General features: G+C 39.6%; 1 protein-coding gene across 1 annotated transcript in view; it reads left to right on the top strand.

The window, feature by feature from the left end:
* The window catches only part of dnajb14 (DnaJ heat shock protein family (Hsp40) member B14), an 88,446-nt gene that overhangs the window by 68,436 nt on the left and 6,296 nt on the right, over window positions 1–13,714 (top strand). Inside the window, exons 5-6 of the mRNA XM_026267368.1 lie at window positions 7,104–7,189; window positions 11,901–12,010. Of these exons, the coding sequence (XP_026123153.1) occupies window positions 7,104–7,189; window positions 11,901–12,010 (196 nt within the window). The remainder of the gene's footprint in view (window positions 1–7,103; window positions 7,190–11,900; window positions 12,011–13,714) is intronic.

The raw sequence follows: 13,714 nt of genomic DNA, 5'->3' as shown, positions 1-13,714 counted from the left end.
CGGATCTAGCAGTTTTTAATGCTTTTCTGTAGGATAGGTTACTTTACCGCCAAGCAATACGAAATACCTCTAGTTTTGTTTTCCTCGAGCTGCGCTCCATTTTTCGGGCTGCTCTCTTTAGGGTGCAAGTATGCTCATTATATCATGCTGTCATACTGGTTTCCTTAACCTTCCTTGAGCGTAAAGGAGCAACTGTATTTAAAATGCTAGAAAAAGAGAGAGTCCATAGTTTCTGTTACATCATCAAGTTGTTCTGAGGTTTTGGATATGCTAAGGAATTTGGGAATACATCAGGAAGATAACTTAAAAAGCAGTCTTTTGTGGTAGAAGTGATGGTTCTTCCATACTTGTAACAAGAAGTAGAATTTACAATTTTGGCTATATGAAGTTTGCACAAAACTAAATGATGATCTGAGATATCATCACTTGGCTGCGTAATTTCAACACTATCAACATCAATTCCATGTGACAGTATTAAATCTAGTGTATGATTTCGACAATGAGTAGGTCCTGAAACATGTGTTGTCTAACCCCAATAGAGTTCAGAATGTCTATAAATGCTGATCCCAGTGCATCTTTGTTATATGAAGCACCATTACTTCAAACGAGTTATACTTGAAGCTTTCCCTCTGAGAAATCCTGAAAGCGTTGTTATAAATTGAAGCAACACTTCCCCCTTTGCCTTTTTGACATGGCTCATGTTTATAACAGTAATCTTGGGGGATGGACTCATAATGTAATCATCAGGTTTTAGCCAGGTTTCTGTCAAACAGAGCACATTGTAGCAACAATCACTTTCTGGGGAATAATTAACTCAAATGAAGTGAATATTCATGAGTCTATGAATATAACATGCTTATTGCTTACAAATATTAAATTACCCAAAGAGGGAATATTTAATCATTTAAAGGTAACCTTTACTAGAATTAATTTAAGTTACTCTAGACAATCTGTTCGTCCAGCGAACTGGAAGCTAGACTTCCTTATCAAAATTCAATAAAAATACCCTTCTTACAAACTCCAAGAAATATTAATCTTCTGATCAGGAAAAAACAATATTTTCTTTGTCTGTACTACTAAGATTACTGAAATTAATTCATATAAAACAAAGCTCGTAGCATAGATCACACGATTCAGGGACTTCGATCTCAATGAGCAATAAAACAATTCAATTCAAGCAAATTATAGGATTTAATAAAAACAGACTAAAGAGTACATAACTACAATTCACATATGAGTATATAGCAAAACGAAAATACAATTTAAACAAGGTAAACGAACAAGAATAATAATGAGATAAATTAGAGAGAGATAGAGAGAGAGAGGGAGAGAAAGTGAAAGTGAAAACCAATCTCAGCGTGGCAATTTCAAACAGTTAACTTTGCAAGAGACCCCAAGTCATTGAATAATTTCACAAACATGGAATAGCCTAGACAACCTTAAACAGCAATTTTAGTTGCGATATAAGAAAGTACTTGCTTTGATCTGGCTCTTGTGTGTAGCTGCGCTCAAATTGTCCGTCCGTGCGGCCTCACCGCGGTTCTTTCCAGAGCAGATGATGCGTGAGCTTGATGGTTAACGCGAAGGTAAACTTTGCCAAAAGATGATTAGACTTAAGTTCGTTTGGCTCGTGAAGACAATTGAACGAAGACAAATATCCGAAGACAATAAAGAAAAACTAAAATGAAACGAAAAGTAAAGAAGAATAAATGGAGAACTTCTTGAAGTCCGGTTGCAAAGCTGGGAATCCTCTTTTCACTCTGGCGGAATGCCCAGAATACAGGTTTCCCTGAGCTTTTACGTAAAACCAGGTTTACACCTATTTTTCAGTATGAGCCAATGAAGTGTAAACAAACTGAGGCGGGAAAAATCTTCTTTGTTTGCTGATCTCCGCCCACTGGTCTAATTTATGGCAATGACAAAATTAAACATTTTTCTTAAGCAAGATCGTTCCTCTGAAACAATGCGTCCTTTTGTAATTTGCTATCAAGATTTGTTACAGTCGTGTTTTTATGATTATACAGACACCAAGAACTATGATTTTACCAATGAAGTATACAGAGATACAGAGTTATTCTTAACTAAATGCATATAAAGTTTGCATTAAACACACAGTAACATTTGTATATTCCACTATGCCGCATACATACATTTGAGCACAAAAAGGGAGACATTAAAATACATTTAGATGTAGTTTTATTGGAAAAGGTCCATGGGCTAGTCAAAAATGCTTGTGCCTGTTTTTGAATGTGTGTGTGTCTGTTTCACTGGATTGTGTGATCGCTGCGAGTAAAAAGGGCGGGTGTTGGTCTTCCCTTTGAAGTTCGATATTGTATCTCTGGATAGTCTCCAAGGTGTTATAACTCTCATCCACGCCAGGACGTTGCCGTCATGGCGGCGCCCAGGGTGGTGAGTTATGTTGTAAGAGGGTTGTAAAACGAAGGTCTTTGTTTTTTCTTTAACTCACATTCTGGTCTTTGAGCGTAGAATGTGTCAAAGGGTCAGGATTCATTAATATGGAACAGATGGTTGAATACCATCCGCTCATTGGTGTTACGACATCTAGATTATGATCAGTGATCATATTATTTACAAAAAGTGTATTGGGATTAAAGAGGGCTGGGTGTTATAAAGTGGTGCATTGCACTCAATACACCTGTAGAAATTTGAAAACTGGTATAAATTTTGGATTATTACCTCAACCATGGTTATACATAGGTGATGTTGCAGTAATTAGAGATGTTCCGATACCCTTTTTCTCTCTCCGATACCGATTCCGATACCTGGGCTCAGGGTATCGGCCGATACCGAGTACTGATCCGATACCTGGGTGTGTATCTGTATATACAGCTGTATATATACTACTAACCCTGTGTAAATTGCTAGAATTATTTTATGGTGTGCTTCAGACTTATCCCTTAATAAAACATGAACAAATACATGGTGAACTACTGTATTTATTACAGTATTTTTATTATCTGACATGAATTTGACAGTAATATAATTTATTTTCTTAAGCGAAAAAGAACTTCAAATGTAGCCAAAAATCTAACCTCGGAAACTAAAAAAGGTATTTTAGTTTTACAATATAACTGTATATAAAACTGCAACAATTAAGTCTAGGAATATAAAAAAATGATATATTAAACAGATCTCTTTACAACAAAACAAGTAAAAATCAAGCAACCATCTAGGCATACTTATTATTATTAATAGAGACATATTATTATTACTATATAGATACATAGCTAAATTTACTGTAGGCTACAACAGTAGCTTAATATATTGTCAATTTACTCACATTAAACTGAACATTTATTTTGATGGGTTGCCATGAAGATATTTCAGTGTCTGTGTTTATGACAGTTTTCTCAAATGAAATGGTAAATTCTCATTAAGTGATGGTTTATGCGTTCGTGTCCTCATATAGTGACACACGGCAGAGGCTACAAAACAGTGAGCTCCCGCACATCTGCGCCCTTCACCCACAGAGATGTAGAATTTGCAGGAGTAATATTTAAATGGTATTTTGCAGTTTAATATTCACAGACACCAGTATATATTCGGCTACAGTCTGGAGCCCTGCACTTAGACTAACACGGAAGCGCCTGAACGCAGCTGCGGGTACCGAATATACTTGATATCAGCATCTCTGTAGTACCGGTAGTAAGTTCATCACATTTTTTAATTTTCAGCACCAATTTTTTGGTGAAGTACTTGTGGCATCCCTAGTTGCCGTTTTACTGTCTGGTTGGTCCAGTCTGAAATACTGCTAAACATCAGACATACTGCTTACCTCTGATCTTCACGGTCTGTTGGCAGTTTAGAATGCGATGAGCGATCCAGTCATATATAGATAAGTGCTGCTAACGAGCTTTAATTTCTGAAGATGAATTGAATCTAGGGATGTCCCAAGCCTATCTCAAGGATCATTATTTTAACTGATTAATTGGCTCTCCTAAACCTGCTCTTTATTTGACATTAGCTATCATGCAGGTGTTGCGTAGTAGGTTGTGTTATGCACCTTTAAGTGGGTTTGAAAACCACCATTAAAAGGAAAACAAAAAGCTCAAATTTGCATGTGTGACGTGAGAACCAGTGAGGTCTGTTGTAGAGCATTACACGTTTGAGCTTCTGTGTTCAGTATATTTGATGCAAACTTTTGTAACGATCACTCTTTAATGTATTGCTTACTTTTATCTGCCATCTTATTATCTGAGATATTATAACACAAAGCATTTTTGGCAACTGTACATAATGTAAAAACTGCACATAATGTGATAAAAGTATTACATTATTAAGTAAAATGTTCATAATGTAATAATTTTCTCAAAACGTAATAAAAACTTGAGTCCATAATGTAATAATCATTTTTAAATGTAATAACAAATGTTCACATAATGTAATAGGTTATTCTATGATAAATTATTTGATTATGAAAAACTGTGGTAATTTATAATGTAATAACAGTTTATAAGGTACCAGCACATAATTTAAAACATTATTATGTTTACAATATCATAATTATCTTACAATATAATAAATTTAAGCACAAAACAATAATAGTTAAAAAAAATAAAAAAGAAACAAAATTAGGCTTATTAGGCTACATTGTGAACTTTTTTTTATAAAAAGCTTACTAATTTTGTGATTACGACATGCTTAATTTTTGAGACATCAGGCTTTTATACTGATGATTTCCCTGGTTAAAACCACTTATAGGCACAGATTTAATGCATGATTGTAAGATGTACTTTATTGGGTGGTTGTTCTGCAAGCTTAATGTAGCTCTTGTATGGGCTCTTCTGATCGCCCTGCCTCCTTCTCGCAAACTCTAACCCATCTACCTTGATGGCATACATATTTTATGGGGCTATTAACTAATTTACTCTCAGGCCGGTGACACACTGGCTGCGTGGCGTGAGCGTCGAGTGTCTGAAGCGTCCCAGAAGCATAGTGGCTGCCTTGCGTTTTCTGTGTCTTTACACACCAGAACCGTGCCTGGCACGCTGCTGCTGTAGAGGGAGACCGTTGACAGACCAGGCTCTTGTTTTCATGACAACAATATCAACTTTTTTTTACACACCTACGCCTACTGATAAAGGACACCGTCAAAAGTATTGACGGCAAAATAGATTGTTTGACAGGTGCAATATTTGAAAATCGATAATTATTTATTTATCTTTTTAAATTACATTTATATCTTAATTTATGTCAACCTATAGACTTTCAAATATCAAAATATCATGAATTCATATGTATTTGTGTACAAAATGACATATAAACACATTTTCCTATTTTATTTTGTCTGGAAACGCTTCCAACACACGCGCGTGTCGCGGTAAAAATAGACGTCGGTTCTATTTCTAGCATGCACGCGTTTTACGCGTGTCACACACAGGCGGTCTGTAAGCTCTAACCTGTTAACATGGGAGCCGAATTAAAAACCGACACGCCACGTGGCTGAGACGCTTGCGCCTCAGGCTGCAGTGTGTCGCCGGCCTCAGGCTGCTGTCCAATACCTCTTTAGCTTCTTTTGGGGGAGTTTAGGCTATATTCCAAGCATGGAGCCCTCCTTCGGTACAGCACACCAAAAATGCTTACTGTTTGCTCAATCCAATTTTATATACAGTAAGTGCAAACTTGTTAAGATGCTTTTATTAGTAATTTTAGAAAACAAACATAAAGCCAATTTTCAGTGTACCCAAACTCTTGGTGTACACATCAGCAGCATTTACATATGATGCCTCTTTGTCACTTGTCTAAGCAAAATCTTTGGTGCAATAAACGGTTTATTTTGATTAAATGACAGTATTTGTCTGTTCAAACTGTCATGAACATACCAATGCTAGTGTTTCCATTGCACTGTGCATGAAAATGGCTGGCCATTCAGATGTGCTCTTAGGTATGTTCCCAGAAATGCTGTGACTTGGTGGCACTGATGCACTGACTATTTTGCCAGTGACAGTGAATAGAAGAAAAAGAATCCAGACCTGGCTCTCTTACTCTATACTATTTTAATGGGTATTTGTGGCGAGTGGGGCGGGGCCGAGAGGCGTGGGAACGAGGAGTGAGGCCAGGTGTAGTGATTGGAGATGAGCTACACCTGCGCCCCACCGCCAGTATCGAGTCCCACGTAGGAGATGGAAGGATATAAAACTGGAGCGACGACCGTGAAGGACGAGAGAGGACCAGGCCTGGGACATTATTTTATGTGTTTGCTTTTTATTTGTGAGATTTGGCTGTTTTGTTTATTTTCGAATATTAAAATGATTTTTGATTGTGCGCCGGTTCCCGCCTCCTTCTTCCCGATGATTAAGAAGTTCATATCGTTACAGTATTGTTTGAAAATCATCATAGCAGATTGTTTGGCCTAATTCACTTTCCTTGACAATGGGTGTCAGAAATCATAATTAGGGTTATTATGACAAATAAGTAAAATGCAAATCAAATAATGAGACAAAAATGGGAATATTAATAAAAAAAGGGATATCAGCATTTTGGTAAGCAAATAGCATATTATACCACTCATTGTGAAAGTGAAAAGTGAAGTGAAATTGAAGTGACATTAAGCCAAGTATGGTGACCCATACTCAGAATTTGTGCTCTGCATTTAACCCATCCGAAATGCACACACACAGAGCAGTGAACACACACACACACACTGTGAGCACACACCCGGAGCAGTGGGCAGCCATTTATGCTGCGGCGCCCGGGGAGCAGTTGGGGGTTCGATGCCTTGAGCACCTAAGTCGTGGGATTGAAGGTGGAGAGAGAACTGTACATGCATTCCCCCCACCCACAATTCCGTCCGGCCCGAGACTAGAACTCACAACCCTTCGATTTGGAGTCCTACCCTCTAACCAGTAGGCCACGACTTCCCTCAGAAGTATTCCTGTGCACCGCAGTATTCCTGCTTTTGCATGAGCACCACCTACTGTCAGAATGTAATCCCCACAGGGACCCTAAACTACAGTAGTACCAGAAGCCAGTGGTGGAAATAGAGAAAAAAAATCTGATTAATTTGGAAAAAATATATATATATTTTATCACGTCTGGTTAGGTGTGTATGGAACTAAATATGGGATTTTGTGTTTCTTCAGCGAACACACATGAATTCACTAATGGCCGAACATCCAGTCACCATACGGATGAAACCAGAAGAGCGAGAGCAGAGGAGAGTGGAGATGTATGTATTTTTTTTTCTTGCTCAATCTTCATGAAAAAAATTTAATCTGAGCAATATTGTCAATAGTGCTGATATTTTTTGTATTAGTATGAGTGACTGTATTCACAGAAATTACAGCAAAGCTGTATCCATGAACCCCCCAGAATCGGCCGGGACATCTGGCTATATTTGAGTGAATGATTGCATTCCCTTTTGATACTTTACTCGTACTGCGTCGCTGAAATGCTATGGGGAACTAGCACAATTATGCTGTGCTGTGGTAGAGGAATGACTTGTTTGTAAACTTTCCTTAAGCACCCAAGGGGCTCGGAGGGACAAATATATAGTAGGCTAAGCCCTTTATGTGGCAACGGGTAAAACTCAGAGGTCAAGCCCGTCCTGGGCAATTGTTCCAACAAAAACTCCTACAGCATCGGCGCATTGGGAGGGCAGACAGCGTACAAGAAGTAAAGCTGTTCTAGTGAGTTTGAGTGTGTTATGGCCAAACTCTACTCAAAGCTAGTCCTGCCTTCTTGCAGGTGCATGCCAACTATGCAGAAAAGACCCTAGCCTGTAGCCTCCTAGCCTCCTGGAACCCATCATAAAGCAGACAACCAAGTTTGTCCTGCCCACCAGCTGGCCAGCTATACTGTAGGTGCGTGAAAAGCTGCTAAAGCTGCTACATAGACTTTGAGAGTGGATGGGAAACAACCCTTATCCAGCAACTCTTGGAGAAAGGACAGTATCAATGATATGTCACAGGAATATGAGGTGGCCGAACATTTAAGTGTTTAGACATCTTGTAGATGGGGCCCTAGCCTGAGAAATTATATTTAGAATGCTCTTATCAAGAGGCCAAAGGTGCAGAGCCCAAAGCTCAGGCACAGGTTGCCATAGCATTGTGTTCACCTGAGAGAGGAGGTCCTATCTCAGGGGAATGGGCCATTAGATTAGATTAGATTACATTGACTTTATTGTCATTGCACATGTAAGGTACAAGGTAACAAAATGCAGTTAGCATCTAACCAGAAATGCAAAAGCAGTAAGTTACGGATATACATTGTCTATAGTATATTACAAATGTAGAATAAAGATACAGATAAGGCTATGGACATAATTTAAAGATTTTTAAATACTATCAGCATGATATACAGATACTTGTACTTTGAACATTCAGATGGAATATATAATAAGTGTATGTAGACTATAAGCAGAAACTATGAACATCATTTACACTAGTGCAATGGACAGTAATAAAAAGTGCATAGAAAAATATTCCATGGAGCTGTAAAGAGCAGCCAAGGCAGCTCCTTGTATCAATGTTGGTTCCTCCAGAGCCAGGCCACTAGGAAAAATTTGTGAGCATGTCTGCTCCTTGGTTCAACCTGCCCAGCACATGCGTTGCTCTTAGAGAACACAAGTTGAGCTGTGCCCATTCCAAAAGGTGCCCCACCAGAATGAAGTGGTGCTTTGAGGAAAGCCCTCTAATATGAGCCCGTCATCGAGGTAATTTAGAATGCAAATTCCCATCTGTCTCAGAGGGGAAGGACCCACATCCATGTGCTTTGTAAAAGTGTGAGGAGCCAGGGACAGTCCGAATGGAAGGACCGTATATTGATATGCCTATCTGGATGTGAGTCTTTTAGATCCAAAGAAAATAACCAATCCCCTGGGCATATCTGTGAGAGGATATGTTTCATTGTAGTCATCCTAAATAGAGATCCTTTTTGGGGATGAGGAAGTAATAGCTTTAAAGCCTGACTCACTCTGGGTTGGAGGGAACATCTCAGCGGTTCCTTTTGCCAGTAAAATCATCACCTTGGAGTGCAGGACATGTGTGCCTTTGCTCTGTACCGAGGTGGTAAGCAGAGCAATATATTTGGCCTGGAGCCCTGATGCTTAGGAAATGGGTAGCACTGTCGAGACTCAGGCTTTGGTGGAGGATGCGTCATAGGAGGCACAGGCTTCAGGGATGGCTGATTCGACGCTGCTGGAGCTCTTTGGCAGGAAATGTGTTAGGGCTGTGCAAAAAATCGAATGAGATTTTCATGCACATCTCATCAATAAAGACGCTCCTTTAATTAGAAGTATATCTCCAGCACGTGTGTTCAGATCAGGGTTGCCATGTTTTCACAACAAATCCTTCCCTGTTGCTTCTCAAAACTAGTCCAAAACTAATCGCGATTCCAGGAGGTTCCCAGATAAAAAATTGTTTCCCGGGATTAAAATATAAGGTTTTTTTTTGGCATGGTTGTCTTGGTAAAATTCGCATTTTAGGGGCTAAATATCACGTTATTGGTATTGGGGTTGCTTCAAACCGCGGACATGAAAAACAACCACAGACTTGGCAACACTGGTTCAGGTGCAGCGGCAGTTACTACACAGAGCCGTAGTCTACCGACAACTAACACAAAATCGCTTTCAAAATCGACAAAGAATCGCCTGCGATTTTAACATCGATTTTGTTTAAATTGTCAGTGAATTTCGTCTCTGTGTAGTAAATGCCAACCAGTGTTGCCAAGTCTGTGGTTTTTCGTGTCCGCGGGTCGAAGCGACAATATGAATAACATGATATTTAGCCCCTAAAATGCAAATTTTACCAAGGCAACCATGCCATAAAACTTAAATTTTAACCCCGGAAAGCTATTTTTATCGGGGAACCTCCTGGAAACGCGATTCGGCTAGTTTTGGACTAGTTTTGAGAAGCAACTTCGCAGGATTTGTTGTGAAAACCTGGCAACCCTGATCTGAACGCACGTGCTGGAGATATACTTCTAATTACAGGAGTCTTTACTGATGAGATGTGCATGAAAATCGCATTAGATTTTTTGCACAGCGCTAAAATGTGTGCTGCGCAGCAGTGAAGCGTTTAGCAAAGCCTTCGACTGCACATCCAAACAGGCCAGTAAGACAGACTGGGAAGTCAAGGAAGGGGACTTTATCCGTGTCTTTAATCTCTGACAAGGTCAACCATAAGTAGAGCTCAAGCACCACCATCAATCTGGTGATTGAACTGCCAATTGCCTTAGCTGTGGTCTTTGTGCCGCATAGGGCTAAGTCAGTCGCACTGAGCTGTTCCTTGAAAACTGTGGAATCTGGCCCAGACTCATCCAAGACCTGGAGGACCGCCACTGAATAAAGTGTGGAGGCCATCTGACTAGCAAATGCGTACGCTAATCCAGCAGCGATAGGAAATGTTTTCCTGCACAGTTTGGAGGGATGAGTGGCTTTTCGCTTTCCATCTGATGGCCATGGGCAGGGAGAGTTGCGTAGCCACACACTTGTCCAAGGGAGGCAGCTTCTTGTAACCTCTTGCTTCAGCACCATCTACGGAGTGAGGGCAGATGAAGTTGAAGTTTGCAGGTGGGCTGAGTAGGAGGCGCACCACAATCTGGTGACCTCATCATGGACCTCCAGGAAAAACGGAAAGGTTTGCTGATGAGGGGCTTGATGGTGCCCTGGTAGGAACCATTTGTCCAGGCAGCTGCGAGTGGGCTCTTCCAGATGGCCAATGGGGAAAAACCTTGACCACTGCTGCTGCAATGCTAAAGGCAGTGGGAAGAAGCGGCAAATCTGCTAAACAGAAAGGTTGCTGGCCAGCTTTATGTCTTGTATATCAGCAAAGAATGTCGTTGTCACTGAAAGTGAAGAAATCTGAGGATCCTATGCCAGAATGCCCACTTATATAGCCAGATGACCCCACCTATTCTGGCAGGTTTCATGGCCTTTGAGTGAAGTATCGAAAGGCAATGATTGTTTAAACAAAATACAGGGGTTTTATGACTAATGACACGTCATTATGAGGCACCCATTCTTCAGTTTTTGATTAAGTGTCTATTGGTGAGCACCTAGCCACATTGTTTCACACTGCACATGTTTGTCAGTAAGGTTTCAGAACCCTTGTTAAAAGTGTTGCTAACAACCTATCTAAATTACAAGTGTGAAACATTTCTCCACCTGGGGTTAAAAGCAGGGTTTAGAACAACAATAACTTGGTCTAAAGGGTTGTGTGAAAAGCCTACTTACTGTAGAATAATTTTATTATTATTATTATTAAAAACTATTTATCATGCTAGGGTTTGTTTGAGTTGCTTGATATAAGGGTTTGGGTATTAATACGCATTTCCTAATTCAATTCAATTCCATTTCAAACTTTTTGTATATATTTCAGTGTCCAATATGACTACAGATGGACAAATTCTCTTTCTGCTTACACTGTAAATATCCCAGGATAGTGTTTAAGACCTATTCAAACCAGTAACTCATTTTAATACTCATTAAATAACCAACTTAAAAGAGTAATTTAAGAAATTGGATTATACGATTACATTGTTTTCTTTTGTGTATACAATTTTTTATCATGTCACTGAAGATTTAGTTCTGCTTAGAAACTTCAAAAAAATTATAAACAGAACCTTATAACATTATGAAAGCATAAAAAAATAAATGAACAGCACAGCCTATCCACAAGTAAGTTAGCTAAGCAGTATGAAGGAATATCTGCAGGGCATAAAGTGTTGTTGAAAAATATTTTCACACAGCCATTGATAATAGCCATAAAGTAAAATGTTGACCTTGGGATTTTTGATTTCTGTATTAGAATATTTAAATAAAAGGTTCAATTAAATAAAGATCACAATTAAGCTGAAAATCTGTATTTTTTACACAGTCCTATATGAATTTTCATTCTGCTATTCTTGTGTAATGACTGATGCTGGTGTCTGTTCTTTAGGGTGGGTTCTCCATGTTTATTCAACTTATGCCAATCGTTGTGCTGGTCTTGGTCTCAATCCTCAGCCAGCTGCTGGTGTCCACACCACCTTATAGCCTGTACTCCAGACCGTATGTCATAATAACTTATTATACATGCCTCACAATACCTTACAGTTTACACTTTAGATAATGGGTAATTATGCCTTATGTTATATGCCTAACAATTTGCTGAATTTCACATGATCACAAATAACTTATAATGTAAGTCATTACAGTTTATGGCCTTCACCTGCCTGTATGCACTCCTGACAATGCTAGACATGCTCCTGACAATGCTAGACATGCTCCTGACAAGATAGCAGATATTGTCCTTGGGATCTCCTGTCAGACCTGGATCAGGGCATCAGTGAGACCCTGGACAAGTCTCTACCTCTAGGCTTCAGGTGCTCCGTTACATAACATCCCAAAAGTTTTAAATTGGATTTAGGTTTGGGGAATGTGAGGGCCAGTCAATGGCATAAATGTCTTTATCATCCAGAAACTGCCTACACACTCTGACCAGATGAGAACGGGGATTGTCATGCACAAGGAGGAATCCAGGGCCTGCTGCACCAGTCTAAGTTCTGACAGTGGCTCTGAGGATTTTAACCCGGTGCATGACAGCTGTAAGGGTACTGTTGGCTAGTATGTGGTGGTCTGTGTGATCCTCCAAGGATATTCCTCCCTAGACCATTAGTAATCCACTGCCAAACCGGTCATGCTGGATGATGTTGCAGGCAGCTAAATGTTCCCCATGGAATCTTGAGACTGTTCACATCTGTCACATGCTGTGTTGAACCTGCTCACATCTGTGAAGAGAATGGGGCACCCATATCGGACCTGCCAATTCAGGTGTTCTCAGGCAATGGTAATGGAGTTGCACAGTTCTGGGGCTGTGAAAACAGGTCCCACAAGAGCAGGGCTTCGTTAACAGCTATTAATTAATTATAATTAGATCATAGATTTAAATAAATAAATAAAAATCTTATATTAAAAAGTGTAATTTATCATGTTTATAAGCGCAGCACTGTTTCTGCTGTTCCTAAAGTACCACCTAACCAGCTCAATTTAACAATACTGTAACAATAACTGTGATTATTTTGATCACTATAATCATGATATGTAATTTACATGCAGCTTTATCACTAATAACAGTAGCTATGTAAAAAGTATTCTGATAAAAACTTCAAAACGGATAAAAAAAGAAAGTGGTTACACTTTATCCTAAGGTCCAAAAGCGGTGGGGGTCATGTTCTAAAAAGACTAGAATCCTTAAAAAAAAAAACTTAAAGGATGTTGGGCCCCTGTGTCTGTTTCTGACATTGTGGTCAAAAACATGCACACCAGTACCCTGTTGGAGGTCATTTTAAAGGGCTCTGGTAGAACTCCACTTGTTCCTCCTCACAAAAAGTCCTGGTGCTGGTTTGTTGCCCTTTTATGGCCCATCTCCCAATATCACCTCTATGGTTTTGAAACAGCGGGGAGACACAACAAACCTTCTTGCAACGGCACATATGGAAACTCCATCCTGCATAAGCTGGACTACCTATGCAGCCAGATTAGGTTACAGATACTGTCTCGTGCCACAAGTAGGGACAAGGACCCTAACAAAACACAAAACTAGAGACAAATCAGGATAAGGAAAGAGCTATTGCCTGTGACCTGCAAAACCATTCCCTTTTTGGGGGGTTGTCTGGCTATATCCTCTGTAGTAACCTTTGTTGCCACTTTCATTTGCCCCAAAGCAGGAGAAACTGATACACAATCACTTATGCATTCTAATTTTTTTTTTGC

This window comes from Carassius auratus, chromosome 1, assembly GCF_003368295.1.
Source record: "Carassius auratus strain Wakin chromosome 1, ASM336829v1, whole genome shotgun sequence".
NCBI lineage: Eukaryota > Metazoa > Chordata > Actinopteri > Cypriniformes > Cyprinidae > Carassius > Carassius auratus.
The sequence above is the reverse complement of the archived record's forward strand: the minus strand, read 5'-3'. Positions and strand labels throughout refer to the sequence as shown.